At 29.1% G+C, this 17,592-nt stretch overlaps 1 protein-coding gene across 1 annotated transcript; it reads left to right on the top strand.

The window, feature by feature from the left end:
- The first annotated feature begins 204 nt into the window (after window positions 1–204).
- LOC148570066 (uncharacterized) lies at window positions 205–2,696 on the top strand. Its single transcript, XM_088509834.1, has 3 exons — window positions 205–1,987; window positions 2,077–2,448; window positions 2,545–2,696. The coding sequence occupies exons 1-3, from the start codon at window positions 205–207 to the stop codon at window positions 2,694–2,696; spliced, it is 2,307 nt and encodes a 768-aa protein (XP_088365960.1).
- Window positions 2,697–17,592: the final 14,896 nt, after the last annotated feature.

The following is a 17,592-nucleotide window of genomic DNA, read 5'->3' as shown; positions in this document are numbered from 1 at the left end:
TTTACCTGAATCAGTTGATTTCTGTGACTGTCAAGCTACATGAAGTTGATCTATGCTGCCTGTTCTGTTTGCTGGAATCTGGAAATAGTTTTTGATTCTCTATGGAAATAGTTTTTGATTCTCTATGCTGCCTGTTCTGTTTGCTGGAATCTGGAAATAGTTTTTGATTCTCTATGCTGCCTGTTCTGTTTCTGATTGTTTTAGATGGAACAATCACAAAGTAACTCACAGCCACAAGATAATGCTGCTCAAAATTCTCAAACTGGTTCATCTAGAGGTAAATCTGATCCAGCTTGGCAGTATTTCACAGTGAGGTATGACAAAAATAACAAGGCTCAATATACATGTATTTTCTGCTTGAATACTTATAATGGAGGGGGAATATATAGAATGAAATATCATCTTGCAAAAATCCCTGGACAAATTAAAGTTTGTAACAAAGTAACTGAAGATGTTGAGCTTCAATTCAAAAGGCTTTTGGAGGAAAACAAAAAAAATAAGGCAGAAAAAAGAAAATTTACATCTGAGTGTTATGATGTGGAAAGTGAAAGAGAAGCGGAAGAAGAGGGTGAAGCGCCTAATCCTGTACAACCTCCGGCTCCTGCAACAATGGGAGACAAAGGAAAGAGAAGAGCGATTGCTGCTACTCCAATTGGAAGTTATTTTAAGGAAAGGACTACGCCAGGCTCTCAACCAGCTTTGAAAAGTGTCTTGGCCAGTAAACAAGTTAAACACAAGGTTAAGTTGGGGCTTGCAAGATGGATCATTGATGCACGGATTCCATTCAATGCAATTCAATCGCCTTACTTTCAACCTGCCTTGGATGGCGTTGCTGCAATTGGACCTGGTTTCAAGGGACCGTCGTATGACGAAATGAGAGTTCATTTGCTGGCCGATCTTAAGAAGGAGTGTCAGTTACTTGTTGAAGGTTATAGGAGCTCGTGGAAAAGGACTGGTTGTACACTGATGGCAGATGGCTGGACTGATCAAAGGCAGCGTACGTTAATTAATTTTCTAGTTTATTGTCCTGCTGGTATGTCATTTGTTAAGTCTGTTGATGCTTCTGATATGATAAAAACTGCCGATACCTTGTTTAAATTGTTTGCTGAGGTTATTGAGTGGGTCGGGTCTAGTAACATTGTGCATGTGGTTATTGATAATGCTGCGAATTATGTATCTGCTGGAAAACTCATTCATGAAAAGTATCCAAACATTTTTTGGTCTCCTTGTGCTGCTCATTGCATCAATCTTATCTTAAAAGACATAGCAAGTCTTCCTCACATAGCTGACCTTGCCTCTCGTGCTTCAAAAGTGACTGTCTTTGTTTACAATCATATGATTTTCTTGTCATGGCTTAGAAAAAGAAAAGAGTGGAAAGAAATTGTTCGACCAGGTGTAACACGTTTTGCTACTGTTTTCATTACTTTGAAAAGTATATATGATCATAAACAAGACTTGCAAGCATTGGTGATTGACAAATATTTTACTTCTCATAAATTATCCAAGAGTGTCAATGGGAAGATGGTTAGTTCAATTATCTTGGATAGTAAGTTTTGGGAGGATTGTTTTACTACTGTTATGCTTGTTGGTCCTCTAATTAAGTTATTGAGGCTTGTTGATGCTGATGAGAAACCTTCTCTGGGTATTGTGTATGCGGGCATGCAAAGAGCCAAAATTAATATCAAGACAATGTTTAGAAATAGGAAATCTGCATACACACCTTATACAAGTATCTTGAAAATGCGGTGGGATAAGCATTTGAAGCGTGACCTCCATGCAGCAGCATACTTTTTGAATCCAGATTACTTCTATAGTGAGGGGTTTGTTGAGAAGGAAAATATCTTGAGGTCTTTGCTTGATTTATTTGATATTGAAACTCTTTGCGATGACTCGGTTGCCGCAATGCAAGAGATACAGTTGTATCGAGATCGAAAAGGAAGTTTTGGAAGGGAAAGTGCATTGAAAGCAATTAAGAGACTTGAACCTGGTAAGTATTTATATTTCTATGTTCAATTTACTTTGAATGTTTTTTAAATATTGAATGAGAATTGATAGTTGAATTTCATATTCTGGTAGGTGAATGGTGGAGGCTACACGGTGGGAGTGCTCCTAACTTGCAAAAAATGGCAATTCGTCTTCTTCATCAAACATCTTCATCATCCGGCTGCGAGAGGAACTGGAGCCTCTTTGAACAAATCCATTCAAAGAGGAGGAACCGATTAGAGCATCAAAGGCTAAGTGACATTGTTTATGTCACTTATAATCTACGCCTTCAATCTAGAATGCATCGCAAGAAGAAGAATTATGATCCAATTGACATTCAAAGCATTGACACAGTAGATTTTTGGGTAATGCCGGATGAAGAAGATCCTGAATTTACTAATGGAGACATTGAAGGCATTGAAAATTTAATCTATACGGATAATGCTATGCCTTCATATCCTACAGGTTATTGAAATAGCAAAACTTGTTTCATTTCCTCTCAATATCTGATGTAAAGTTCTAACTTTAATTTTTTCTTGGTTTTCTATTTTATTTTATTAGATGGAGGAGATGTGGAACTTGATGTGGATTTCCCTAATGTTGCTGATTCTTTAAATACAGCTTCTTTTGGTGGTACTTCTGATGATGGTGGCTTTGGATTACCTGTTTATGATGGAGATGTTGGAACACTTAATGATAATTATGATTTTTGATGAGTTGTATCTTTGATTAGTTGAAAACTTGCTAGTAATTGTATCTTTTGAATGTAGAACATTATGGGTTTGTCATTATGTACGTTTTATTTTTTGTTTAGTTATAAACTTTGATGTTTGAAGTTGTTTGTGAACCTCTAATATTAAGTAATGGATAATTTATTATGTGAAATATTAAATTTTATTAAGTTAGAAATTATTGAATTTATATACTTAAGATTATTTTAAATTTTTTAATAATTTTATTTAATATTTAATTAAACCGGTTGAACCCCGGTTAAACCAATGAACCATTAAACCAGTGACCTCACTGGTTTATTGACCGATCCGGTTCTCACAACCTTGGTTTCCACGTTCTATATCAATATGAAAACGTGGGAAACAATTTCCACATACATCACATCAATTTCCTCATACATCACACGTGAAAAATAGATTTGACCCCTTAAATTGAAATGAATGTGAAAATTATTACTTGACCGTCAAAATATGGTAAAAATATAGGTAGTTAAATCTGAGAAAGAGTAAAACAAGAACATGAGTAAGAAATTAATAACTATTTGTTGCGGTACAAATTTTTTTCTCTATAGGAAAGCTATAGAATTTTAATTGGACTTCCATTCAACACATCAAACTACGCTAAATTTCTACAAATTGTCAGTTTGATGCAAAGAAAGATCATAAAATGTCAGTGTATATGAATATTTGAAGTCAATTTATTTTGTTATTCTCTTTTAAGTTGTTAGGCATATTTTTAGTAAATTGTGATTGATTTAATATCTAATATCTGAGAACGAAATTTACTCTTTTTTGTGAGTATTAATTTTTAAACATGTATCAAAGATTTTGTTTTTAGACAAAAAGATAAAAAAAACTTAAAAATTAAAAGAATTTAAACAACTTGAAATTAAAACCTAAGTAAAGTATATGACTTTTAAAATTAAAAAAAAAAATAATAAAATGCCTTTAACAGAGTTGAAGAACTTTGAATTCAAATACAACATGAAAATATTAAAAGAAGAAAAGAAAAGATTTGCCAAAAGAAAGTAAATTGAAGAAAAGATAATAAATTACAAGAAACTTAAAAAAAATGTAAAGATATGGAATGAATCTTACAAAGAAAAAAAAAAAAAACTCTTGTAAACTCAGAAAGTCTCTGAGAATATCAATGTGTGAGAGTGTTTTTTAAAACCAAATTTTATCCCTTGTTCCTTCTAAACTTTATCTATTTATAAATCTTTTCAACCAATCAAATTCCATCATGTGCTCCATATACGAGAAATCTAAGCGTAACCGTTCTCGCCACTTAAATGATGGATGACCGTCTTCAACTGCCTTGATTATTAACCTTATCATTGCTTCGATTGCTTAATCTTATTTTGATAAGCTTTATTGATCAAACCTATTTTGCTTATCGATAATCTTCCTTCGATGAACCCTAAACCCACTGACAAGATCCAAACAAGTAACGCCTTCAATTTTGACTAACTAAAGTAATGACTTTATCTTTTCGATTAACTCAAGTACACCGTACCACGTCTTTTGAGGTTGATTCTCTTTCTTTTGATCTATATATTTCACCGATCTACCAAAATATTCAACCAACAATTTACCTCCCTTGAATTGACAACTTCCAACTTATCAAAAATAAAAAGTTCGTCGATTCAAAAAATTTTAAATCTAAAAAAACGTTTGAAGTCCATAACTAATAGTCTAATACCAACTTGAGAAATCGCTCCACTCATCACATTCATTAAATGCATGCCCATCATACACACTTTTTATTGATTCTGGATGTTCAACTTCCTACCGGTTTTATCTTTTCAGCTTCCCTCTAAATATCTCACTTCATTAATCTTTTAAATTTTTTCCAAAAACTTCTTCATCACGCGTTCGTTTCTGGCACAACACCATTATTCTACTTCCCCTTCATATACCTTATATTTTTCCTATATTGCTCTTGCAAGTAAAAAACCTCTTTCTTTTCTCAAATTCTTTACACTGCTCTTAGGATTCAACTTCATTAAGTCTTCTCTAAGATATTTCCATTCATTGTATATGTTTATGTATATATATATTTTACCAGAAAAGACTCTTCTCTTTTACTTCACTCATATTATTACTGTGATTTTTCAGAATTGCCATGGCCACTAAAAACAACCTTTCTCCTTCTAATAAAGGGAAAAAAACACTGGAAGAAACTCCATGTGTGAAACTTCAAATTTTAGCTCAAGATCAGGATATTATTATTGAAGACTCAGTTGATGCTACTAATGCAAAAAAAATTCTCTTTCCATTTGTCATTTATAACTAAATGCATTGTTTCTTGAGTCCTCTACTTCTTCTTTCTGAAATTAATAAAGTTCTTTCTTTTTTTTCTTCTGTTCCTGATTAAGAACTATTGATAAAAAAAGACATGTACATGGCTCCCTTTGATGGCCATACCAAAGGGTTCGAAATAACTCAAAAATTTCATCCAAAAGTGTCAACTATCTGGCTTGGTTCAAAAGAATCGAACAAAAGAGCTAGAAAAAGGATTTCTGGGCTTGACATGGTATATATGATCTGTTTCAATTGTCTCAATACCAACTCACCATCCACCATTAGATGATTAGAGCCATTCTGTACTTCTGAAGTCAACCGACCAAAAATCTACATTTACCATGTAGGATGGTTAATTCGACTCTATTCGATTTGGCAGCTATTTTAAGACTACCTCCTTCAGGGATCAATATTTTTTCCAATATGGAACTAACAAAGAAATATAAAATCAATTGGGACAACTCATCTTATAGAGAATTCGTCAAAAATAACATGGGACAAGGTGATCGTTCCATTTTTTATAATGAACATGTAGTTTTTTTTTATGCTTTTGGCTTAGAGCATCTCCAATGTTGAGTTTCTCTTTCACTTTTTTCTGATATATAGGAACTCTAACCATTGGAGGGGAGAAGAAATGAGTTCTAGCACCAGGATCAAGGTAAGGGAGTCCCTCTAAGACCATCTCTAGTAGGGAACTTATTCCAGTTCCTGTTTATGGCCCACCTGTCATAAAAAGTAACTCCACATCAGCTTTTGCGTCATAAACAATAAATAGGAACTCAAAGCATCTCTCTCTTCTCCATTAGGAGGAACTAACTTTAATTCCTATTGTAGTCCCACTTAATTAATTAATTAAAATACTTAAAATTAATATAATTAATTTTTTTCAATAATATTATTTAAATTTATAAATTTAAAAATAATTCATTATTAAAAGATATTAATATTAAATAAATTCATATATAATAATAATACACAATATATAATTCGAGATTATACTAATTTATAGTTTTGTGTTTACGACTGCTAGTTTTAATAATATCATTAGCATTTTAAATTTTAAAAATAAAAATAACCAACTCAACTAAAAATTATTTTATAAGGTATAAAAATTAAGTTTATTTTTTAATGTAAGTAAATTTAATTAATTATAATTTAATATAATAATATAAATAATATTCAATATTAATTATAATATAAATAATTAATTAAATAAAAATTTAATTATTTAATCTAATTAATTATTATTTAAATAATTAATATAAATTATTAATTAAATAAAAATATAATTATTTAATATAATTTTTATTATAATTATTACTAATTTAATTATTATTTAATTATTTAATTATTTTAGATTTTATATTATTATTTTTTTATAATAACTTGCCAAATGGCAAATTGTTATTGGTTAATTTGAGTCCCTGCTTAGAGGGACTTCCTTACCTTGATCCTTGTGCGGGAACTCACTCCTTCTCTCCTCCAATGGTTAGAGTTCCTATATGTCAGAGAAAAGTCAAAGAAGAACTCACCATTGGAGGTGCTCTAAGACCATCTCCAGTAGGGAACTCATCTCAGTCCCTATTTATGGCCCACCTGTCATAAAAAGTAACTCCACATCAGCTTTTGCGTTATAAACGGTAAATAGGAATTCAAAGCATCTCTCTCTTCTCCATTAGGAGGAACTAACTTTAGTCCCTGTTGTGGTCCCACTTAATTAATTAATTAAAATACTTAAAATTAATGTAATTGATTTTTTAAATAATATTATTTAAATTTATAAATTTAAAAATAATTCACTATTAAAAGATATTAATATTAAATAAATTCATATATAATAATAATACACAATATATAATTTGGGATTTTACTAATTTATAGTTTTGTGTTTACAATTACTAATTTTAATAATATCGTTAGCATTTTAAATTTTAAAAATAAAAATAACTAACTCAACTAAGAATTATTTTGTAAGGTGTAAAAATTAAATTTATTTTTTAATGTAAGTAAATTTAATTAATTATAATTTAATATAATAATATAAATAATATTTAATATTAATTATGATATAAATAATTAATATAAATCATTAATTAAATAAAAATTTAATTATTTAATCTAATTAATTATTTTTAAATAATTAATATAAATTATTAATTAAATAAAAATATAATTATTTAATATAATTTTTATTATAATTATTACTAATTTAATTATTATTTCATTATTTAATATAATTATTTAATTATTTCAGATTTTATATTATTATTTTTTAAAATAACTTGCCAAATGGTAAGTTATTATTGGTTAACTTGAGTCCCTGTTTAGAGGGACTCCCTCACCTTGAGACCCGTGCGGGAACTCATTCCTTCTCTTCTCCAATGGTTAGAGTTCCTATATGTCAGAAAAAAGTGAAAGAGGAACTCACCATTGTAGGTGCTCTAAGACCATCTCCAGTAGGGAACTCATCTCAGTTCCTGTTTATGGCCCACCTGTCATAAAAAGTAATTCCACATCAGCTTTTGCGTCATAAACAATAAATAGGAACTCAAAGCATCTCTCTCTTCTCCATTAGGAGGAACTAACTTTAGTCCCTATTGTGGTCCCACTTAATTAATTAATTAAAATACTTAAAATTAATATAATTAATTTTTTTCAATAATATTATTTAAATTTATAAATTTAAAAATAATTCATTATTAAAAGATATTAATATTAAATAAATTCATATATAATAATAATACACAATATATAATTCGAGATTATACTAATTTATGGTTTTGTGTTTACAACTGCTAATTTTAATAATATCATTAGCATTTTAAATTTTAAAAATAAAAATAACCAACTCAACTAAAAATTATTTTATAAGGTATAAAAATTAAATTTATTTTTTAATGTAAGTAAATTTAATTAATTATAATTTAATATAATAATATAAATAATATTCAATATTTATAATATAAATAATTAATTAAATAAAAACTTAATTATTTAATCTAATTAATTATTTAATTAATTATTATTTAAATAATTAATATAAATTATTAATTAAATAAAAATATAATTATTTAATATAATTTTTATTATAATTATTATTAATTTAATTATTATTTAATTATTTAATTATTTCAGATTTTATATTATTATTTTTTTATAATAACTTGCCAAATGGCAAGTTGTTATTGGTTAATTTGAGTCCCTGCTTAGAGGGACTCCCTTACCTTGATCCTTGTGCGGGAACTCACTCCTTCTCACCATTGGAGATGCTCTAAGCAGGTACTCAAATTAACCAATAATAACTCGCCATTTGGCAAGTTATTATAAAAAAATAATAATATAAAATCTGAAATAATTAAATAATTATATTAAATAATAATTAAATTAGTAATAATTATAATAAAAATTATATTAAATAATTATATTTTTATTTAATTAATAATTTATATTAATTATTTAAAAATAATTAATTAGATTAAATAATTAAATTTTTATTTAATTAATGATTTATATTAATTATTTACATTATAATTAATATTGAATATTATTTATATTATTATATTAAATTATAATTAATTAAATTTACTTACATTAAAAAATAAATTTAATTTTTATACCTTATAAAATAATTTTTAGTTGAGTTGGTTATTTTTATTTTTAAAATTTAAAATGTTAATGATATTATTAAAATTAGCAGTTGTAAACACAAAACTATAAATTAGTGTAATCCCGAATTATATATTGTGTATTATTATTATATATGAATTTATTTAATATTAATATCTTTTAATAATAAATTATTTTTAAATTTATAAATTTAAATAATATTATTGAAAAAATTTAATTATATTAATTTTAAGTATTTTAATTAATTAATTAAGTGGAACCACAATAGAGACTAAAGTTAGTTCCTCCTAATGGAGAAGAGAGATATACTTTGAGTTCCTATTTACTGTTTATGATGCAAAAGTTGATGTGGAGTTACTTTTTATGACAGGTGGGCCATAAACAGGAACTAGGATGAGTTCCCTATTAGAGATGGTCTTAATACTGTTTGTTGTCTTCTGTTCACGTAGGATTACTATACAAAGACTCTGTCAACCTCTTGCTGTTTTATTCCATGAAAGTTCATCAGCTTTGTGCCTCTCCAAATTACTCTTAGGCAATTTATACGATGAGCTCGGTCACATGATCGCAAGTCTCCACAATTGAACTCCTCTTATTGCAGGAGGGCGACCACGAAAACTACTTGGATCTTTATTAATTAGTGCTTCAATTTATTATTTCATTTTATTTATTTGATTTATTTGACTTTTAATTTATTAAAATATTTGGTAATTTATTTTAAATAATTAGTTTCTATTATTTATAATTTGACAATTTATTTCATATTTCTTTTTTAAAAAAATTGACCTTACTATCGGATTTATCGAAGGAATAATCTGATAGTAATAGTGCAAAAAACAACATATTGTGCCACCAACATTATCGTCGAAAAATTTGTCGGTAACCAAATAATTTTTTGAGCAGGTAATCTGTTGGAAAACATATACCGATAAGGTTCATACCGTTCGGTTTCTTCCAACGATAATTTAATTGTTGTCAAATTTTGTTCGTTTTTCCAACAAAAAATCCGACGATACTCAACATTTTTCTTGTAATGTATATTGGAGGAGATATGTTTGACTCAATTCCTCTTAGAGATGCCATTTTCATGAAGGTAAATGAGTTCGATTAGAGAGTTATTTTTTTTACTATAACTTAATTTAGAGCAATGCTACATGATCAGCAGAAATTATCATTTTTTGTCAGCACTTGGCTAGCAATAATTTATACTTATATTTATAGAGATTTTACACTTAAAAAATATATAGTTTGCATCTATATTTACCAGAATTTTACACATATAAATCAATATAGTTTGCACATATAAATTAATAAAATTTATTTATTAAAAATAATTTAATATTTACTAATTAAATAATAACAAAAATACTAAAATTACTAGTCTCCAAGAGTTTTTCTTTTTAAATTATGATTATATTTTAAATTCTCAATTCGAAATTCTTCAAACAATAAAAGTTAAAAGTAAATTTTATGATAAAAAATTAATTAATATTAACTGATTAATAATTAATTTTTTATAATTATTCAAATAGTAATTATGGCACTTTTAATTATGCAAAATAATAGTACTATCTGTTTCTTTTTTTTTAAATTAGGTCTCTATTAAATTATTATTAACTTTCACTTTAAAATTTTTGTTGAAATATTTTCATAACAATTTTTTTTATTGGCATGCATGGCATTATAATTATTATTTTCAATAATATCCTTATCTAATTACAATCATTAAATTACCATTATTAATTAATATGTTGACTTATTTAGCGGTGAATATAAATTTCTATATTATTAAGATTAATTCATTATTTTCTTAATATGTATAATTTTACTTTTTAACCTTTCATTAAAATAATTTAGAATGAGGATAAATTTATTTTGAAGTTTTAACTTTTGATAAGAGATGTATCAGCTTACTTTTTGCAAGATTACGCCCGTAATTCTAGATATGAGTAATTTTATATGTACAAACCTTTTATTAATAAAATTTAATTAAATTAGTCTAATATCAATAAAAATTATTTTCATTATATTTACTTACTTATTCACCTAAATTTTATTATTCAATTTAATTACACTTAAAAAACGTTATTATTCAATTTAATTACACTTAATTTCCAATAAAACTTATACGTATAGTATTTTTATTACATATATGTATATTAAAATTAAAGAAGTAATAATGATGTCTCCAATGATCAATAAACCATGTTATAAATTATAACCGGATCATTTTTATATTATTTATGATTTAGTTAAAGACATACAAGACTATATTATTAGTAGAAGTTTTTTATTTTTAAATAAATATACTAAAAACTTAAAGTTTTAAATTTTTATATAAACTAACGTTTTCAATTAATAATTATATTTTTAAAATATATATTAGCTAAACTCATTATTATTATTGTTAGTTATGAGTTCATCAGAAAAAATAATTATAATTAGTGATATTTCATCCAATTTAACAGACCAAAAGTTCGTATATGATATAAATCAAAATTTTATTTAAGAATTTGTGAATAATTAATAAGTGACATCCTAGTGATTAATCACTAAATCAATTTAAATTGATTATTTTACCATAATTTATAGTAGTGTATATGAAAATTATTACCTTCTTTGAAAGAACATATTAAAATATCAATGAAAAAAACCTTTCCAAACAAGAAAAAACTTCCAAAACAAGGAACAAATTGAGCCAAATTATTCAATTTAGGAGTTTAAAGATCCGATAATGAATACAATATTGGTGATGGTTGTTAAAACTAACATCATTAAGCATGGGTCTCATAATACTTAATCTCTTTTTTCTTGAAAGAAAAAATTACTTAAACTATTCTCTGGGTGTGTGTAGTTCAAAGATTAAATTTTATTATCAGAAATATCATTTTTAGGAATATAATGCCTAGGAATAAGATTACTTGAAATATAAGATACCTATGTTTGTTTATAAAATTTAATATTTTGGAATGTTATGTAATAATCCTAGGAATGAATAAATTTTTGTTTGGTTGAGTTTAAATTTCTTGGTCATATTATATAATATGTCAAAATTATCCTTAATCATTCAAATTAAAATATTAATGACTAAAAATTAAATATAAAGCTAATTAAATATTATTATTTTTTTTACATTAATTTTTTTAATTTACAAAAATATCTCTAATAATAAATTCACTAAAATACCGCTAATAATAAATATGTTTAGCTAAAATTATTATTGATTCTAATTTTTTTTAAAAATTTACTAAAATACCCCTAATATCAAATATCTTTAGTTAAATTGTTTATTAATTCTAATTTTTTTAAATTTACTAAAATACCCTTAATATCAAATATGTTCAAATAAAATTATTATTGATTCTATTTTTTAAATTTACTTAAATACCTCCAATATCAAATATGTTTAACTAAAATTATTATTGATTCTAATTTTTTTAAATTACTAAAATATTCCTAATATCAAATATGTTCAACTAAAATTATTATTTATTCTAATTTTTTACATTTTGAATTTAAAAAAATACTTCTAATAAAAAATTTACTAAAATACCCTTAATAAAAATATGTTTAATTAAAATGATTATTGATTCTAATCTTTTTAAATTTACTAAAATACCCCTAATAACAAATATCTTTAATTAAAATTAACATTATCCCAATTAAATTTACTAAAAAAGCATTACTATTATCCAAATGAAAGTTACAAATAAGTCTCAAAAATAAAAAATTATTAGCACTAATAAGCATACATGCACAACTCGTATACAAGAACACAAACACATCAACAAAATGAAATCAATATTATGACATACAGCCTCACACATAGAAAAATTATTACAATTATCGAGCGTGATGTCTTCTCCTCCATTGGTTCCACATTTCTTGTGCAAGTTGATCTCTCTATCTACCTCAAGCATCACTCGTCTCAATATGGTGGATCGTCTCACCATCTACTCCAAGTATATTTTGATCTTCTATCTCATCAATGGAATTCAAGAAAATTATATTAAGCTAACAAAATGAAATAAGAAAATCTTCACACAACTCATGAACATTCTTGTGATACCTACTAAACCCAATGCTATGAGTAGATCATATGTAATTCAGATTCCACTATTCTAACAAGAGTGCTTTAAAAAAAAGAATTGGAGAAGGAGAATTTCAATTTTGTCAATTCATAAATAGCAATTATCACTGGTAGATAGCAACAAAGTCAACTTATACGGAATATTAACTTTACAGAAGCATTTTGATACTGAATACATAAGGTAAAGAAATAAAGTATCTACTGTTGTTCCAAAAAATCTGAGAAAAAAGTCTTTCAACTCGGTTATTATAAGCAAAATTCACCAACCAAATTTAGAAGCAAGGAACTTAGGGAGAAGAATAAGATAAAAAAAAATTATATCAGGAATAATGTATTGTGGTTCAGATCTGAACACTTACGAATCCGTGAAGCTGATACACTGGTGTAGATTCACTGTATTTGCCTCCAACCAACCCAATCTTGTTTCTCTGAACAAATGACAGAGTTCAAAAAATGACCAACCACTCAAATTCAAAAGCACTTTTAACAGTGACAATCAAGAACTAAAACCAAAGCAAATGAATTACCAAAAGTAAAGTAAGAAAAACAAACATTACTTGAAAATGCACACACACAAACACAGAGAGACAGAGACACATTATTACCAAATGGAGACATTTCAATGACACAAAAGTATTGACCAATGAAGTGAGAAATCATGGGAAACACCCTTTTCAGAAAAACAAAAACTTCAAACAAAAAGGAGGGGGAGGGGAGGAATCAATGAACTTGTCGGTTAATCTATTTACTCTTGTACCCTTTCAAGACTTCACTTAATGAAGAGTATAACTATAAGAGAATCACCTTACATTTTCTTGTTTATCCAAAGTCAATCAACTAAAAGATTAATGCATTGAAATTGATTGTAGTACCAAAATTTACATTTTTCCTTTTTAAATTCATTTTTTTATATATAAACTAACATTCAGATTTATCAAATCAAGAAAAAATAAATCAAAGTTCATTGTGGTTTAGAGAATTTTACATGCACATTAATGGTAATACACTAATGCTCATTCACCTAGTCATCCTCTAATCTAATTCAAGACTTTATTCAAATCACTTGAATCAAAACATTAACTGCACATAGGAATCATACAAGAGTCATTTCACTCAGGAGTTGCTGTTAATAAGAAAGAGAAGAACCGGTGATCACATATCAAATTTAGTAATAGCAGTATGGAAATATCAGTTCTCAACAAATACAATTACAACAAATCCTTGTTCCACTACGTAAGTTGGCTAATTCAATTTTCAAATAGTCTAAAATATATCAACAAACAAGTAAAACAGAAGAAATAAATTGAAGAAGCATCGGAGGAAAACTTAAAGGACTTCTTGTTATATGCCAAAATCTGTAAACATGCAGATCGAATAATTGAACAAACTTGCACTATCATACGAAACTGTAACAAATATCACCAGAACATACAAGTATACCAGAACATGCACACCAAAATACATTTTAAAACAGGAAAACTAGATCCCACAGATCCAGTAGCTGAAAATTAAATTGCCAGCAAAACAACTTTACATTGTTACTAGTATGTAAAATTCATCAAGACAACAAGATAAAGAAGCAGAGCAATAGTAATGCAAGTTTAGTAGTGTATTGTAGCATGGCTCATGAAGTACACAGCACGAAAAGCCAAATTAAGACAAGATTAAGTATGTAAAAATATATTTTTATCCGATTCAAGCCAAATTAAGCATGTAAAAATATGTCAAAAGCTTAAACTCTTTATTGAGGCAAATCATCAAACATGTTGTTTGCATGCAACATAATCACAAAGAACGTATAAGAAATCAAGCAAAATAAAAAATAACTAATCAAATAAGCAGTCTACTGCAGGAAATTAGTGTAATATGATGTAGAAAGCATAAAAAGAACCCAAATCTTAATGAGAGATTCAAAGAGAATTTGCAGAGATAAGCAATGCGAACATGAACTTGAAGAAGAGAAGGAAACCAGTCTTCCGTTTAGGGTCACGATGGCGCCGGCGTAGCTCCGATGGTGGTGGCGTTGGTGAAGCCTCCACTGATTTCGGAAAAAACTCAAACCTTAATATGATATTCGAAGAAAATTCACAGAGAAAAGCAGTGCAAACATGAATCGGAGAAGAGAAGGTGACAAATCTTCTGTTTAGAGTAACGGCGGTGCCGGTGCTGGTGCCGGCTCCGGTGGTGGTGGCGTTGGTGAAGCTCACTGATTTGGGGAAAAAATTACTCTGCTAGGGTTTAGTTCTTCAGAGAAAAATGAAGAAGAAGGTGAAATATAGTATTAAATAATAGGGATAATTTAGTCTTTTTGTTTCATTATTTACATTCCATTCCCATTGGAATGAAAGATAGCCAGGGGGGAGATGGGAATTGAATTAGTGGTAATTCAATTCCAAAGAATAAAAGTTACCTTGGAATGTTTTTTTTTTTTTTAACTTTGAACCACACATAGGAATTTCATATTTCCATCTTAAAATTTCTGAGAATGTTCTATAATTTTCCCAACCACACACACCCTCTAGGTAATTGTTATGACAATAACAGATAGCGAAATCCAACTGCACTAAATCATGCGTTGCCAATGTTATACAGGAAACACAGATAACTCAATTCATGAATATAATACCAGGTCGGGAAAACGGCTAGCAAGCAATATAAACGTATATCCGACAATAAATACTCAACAAAAAATTGAGAAGTATATAAAATTGGGGCTCCAAAAACAGATAAGACAAAACACACTACTCCTAATAAGTGCACTACTAACTTAAATTTCGGAATTCCTTTGTAGGTATAGGTATCAGGCCAGAACTCAATAGAGAGAGAGGGAGAAGAAGAGAGAGAGCGTTAGAGAAAGAATGATCTGAGTTAAAAAATGTATGGTTGGTTTACAATGGTGTGTGTTGATTTATATACCCACTAGTGTGACTAACCCTTCTAACAGACTCTCTACATAACACACACACTCACTGCCTAACAAATAGCTAACCACATTACAAAAAGGTCTAACTAACTATTATTATACACACCACATGCTAACCTCCTTCATCCTCCCCTCAAACTGAGGCGTGGCCTGGAAGCAAGCCTCAGTTTGGACCGGAAATCAGCAAAGAGAGTGGAAGAGATGAGTTTCGTGAAGATGTCTGCGAGTTGATAAAGAACAGGAAGGTGAACAACTCTAACAAATCCTTTCAGTACCAAGTCACGAGCAAAATGGATGTCCAATTCAACATGTTTAGATTTGGAATGAAGAACCGGGTTGGCGGCTAACATGACAGCACTGAGATTATCACAGTGCACGGCAGGGGGTGTTGTAATTGGCATATGAATAGCTGAGAGGAGGTTACGAATGGACATAGCTTCAGCCACAGCATCAGCAATGCCTTTGTACTCGGCTTCAGTACTAGAGCGAGAGACAGCATGCTACTTATGCGAGGCCCAAGAAATTAGATTTGGCCCCAAGAAAACACAATAACCATTAATCGATTTGCGATCATCAAGGTCCGACCCCCAATCAGAGTCAGTGTAGACAGTAAGATTGTGCTCCACGGTTGGCTGAATTCGAAGGCCAAGATCAGCCGTTCCACTAATGTAGCGAAGAATGCGCTTAACAACCTTCCAATGTGACTCGAGAGGGTTCTGCATAAATTGGCAAACGCGGTTGATGCAATAGGTGAGTTTTGGCCTAGTAATGGTGAGATACTGAAGGTTCCCAACTATTGAGCGATAGAGAGATGGATCCAAAAACACATGACTGCCAGTCTTGGATAATTTAAGAGAGGAAGGAATTGGAGTAGCACAGGAATTACAGCCCAGCATGTTGGCTTTCTTTAGTATGTCATGAACATACTTAGTTTGGTTCAAGAGAAGGCCACCATCATTGGTAGGAACCACTTCTAAGCCTAGGAAGTAATGAAGGCTGCCAATATCTTTCAAAGCAAAATGACAATTGAGATCAACAATGAATTGCTTAATTTGTGCATCTGAACTACCAGTAACTATAATGTCATCGACATAAATGAGAAGATAGGTAATAGCACCATCACAAACCCTGGTAAAAAGAGGCATATCAGTCCTTGTTGTAGCAAAACCAAGCTTGTGCAAAACACCCGAAACCTTCATGTACCACGCACAGGGAGCTTGTTTCAAACCGTATAATGACTTTGTTAATCTACATACTTCATTAGGGGAACCAGTCTCATAACCAGGTGGCTGAATCATAAACACCTCTTCACTTAACTCACCATTTAGAAACGCATTATTGACATCAAGTTGTCTAATTCTCTATTTGTTTGAGACAACCAAAGACAACACTAATCTGATTGAAGTAGGCCTCACAACCGGACTGAAGGTTTCTTGAAAATCAATTCCAGGTCGTTGGCTAAAACCCTGAGCGACTAGCCTGGCTTTATACTTCTGTAAGGAGCCATCTGAGTTGTGTTTCACTCGAAAATCCACCTGCATCCTATAGGAGTTCGATTTGGAGGCAAGGGAACTAGATCCCAAGTGTGAGTACGCATGAGAGCACTATATTCTTCATCCATCGCCTGCTTCCAATGTGGAATTGATAGTGCCTCCTTATAATCACTACAACATTTTTAGGTTGAGACAACATTTAAAAAGTGTTGCCTAAAGGCTGACAAAATGTTGTTTTTGATCTATGGCAACACTTTTGGACCTAATGCAACGTTTTTAGGCGGCGTTGCATATGCAGCCGTTGCCTTAGATCAAGGCAACACTTTTTTGTTTCAAAATCAACACTTTTGATAGCAACACTTACCAAGTGTTGCGTTTGGTTGAAAAACAACAACACTTTTGCAGTGTTGTCTCTTCTCTCGTATTTTGGTCACTACTAAA

This window comes from Arachis ipaensis, chromosome B3, assembly GCF_059453495.1.
Source record: "Arachis ipaensis isolate K30076 ecotype BB chromosome B3, ASM5945349v1, whole genome shotgun sequence".
NCBI lineage: Eukaryota > Viridiplantae > Streptophyta > Magnoliopsida > Fabales > Fabaceae > Arachis > Arachis ipaensis.
The sequence above is the reverse complement of the archived record's forward strand: the minus strand, read 5'-3'. Positions and strand labels throughout refer to the sequence as shown.

What these genes read in the sequence shown, in the direction of transcription:
- LOC148570066 (XM_088509834.1), top strand. Translation starts at nt 205, where the DNA reads ATGGAACAATCACAAAGTAACTCACAGCCACAAGATAATGCTGCTCAA. An exon ending in AATTAAGAGACTTGAACCTG is followed by an intron (nt 1,988 to 2,076) that starts GTAAGTATTTAT and finishes ATATTCTGGTAG; the next exon opens with GTGAATGGTGGAGGCTACAC. An exon ending in TATGCCTTCATATCCTACAG is followed by an intron (nt 2,449 to 2,544) that starts GTTATTGAAATA and finishes TTATTTTATTAG; the next exon opens with ATGGAGGAGATGTGGAACTT.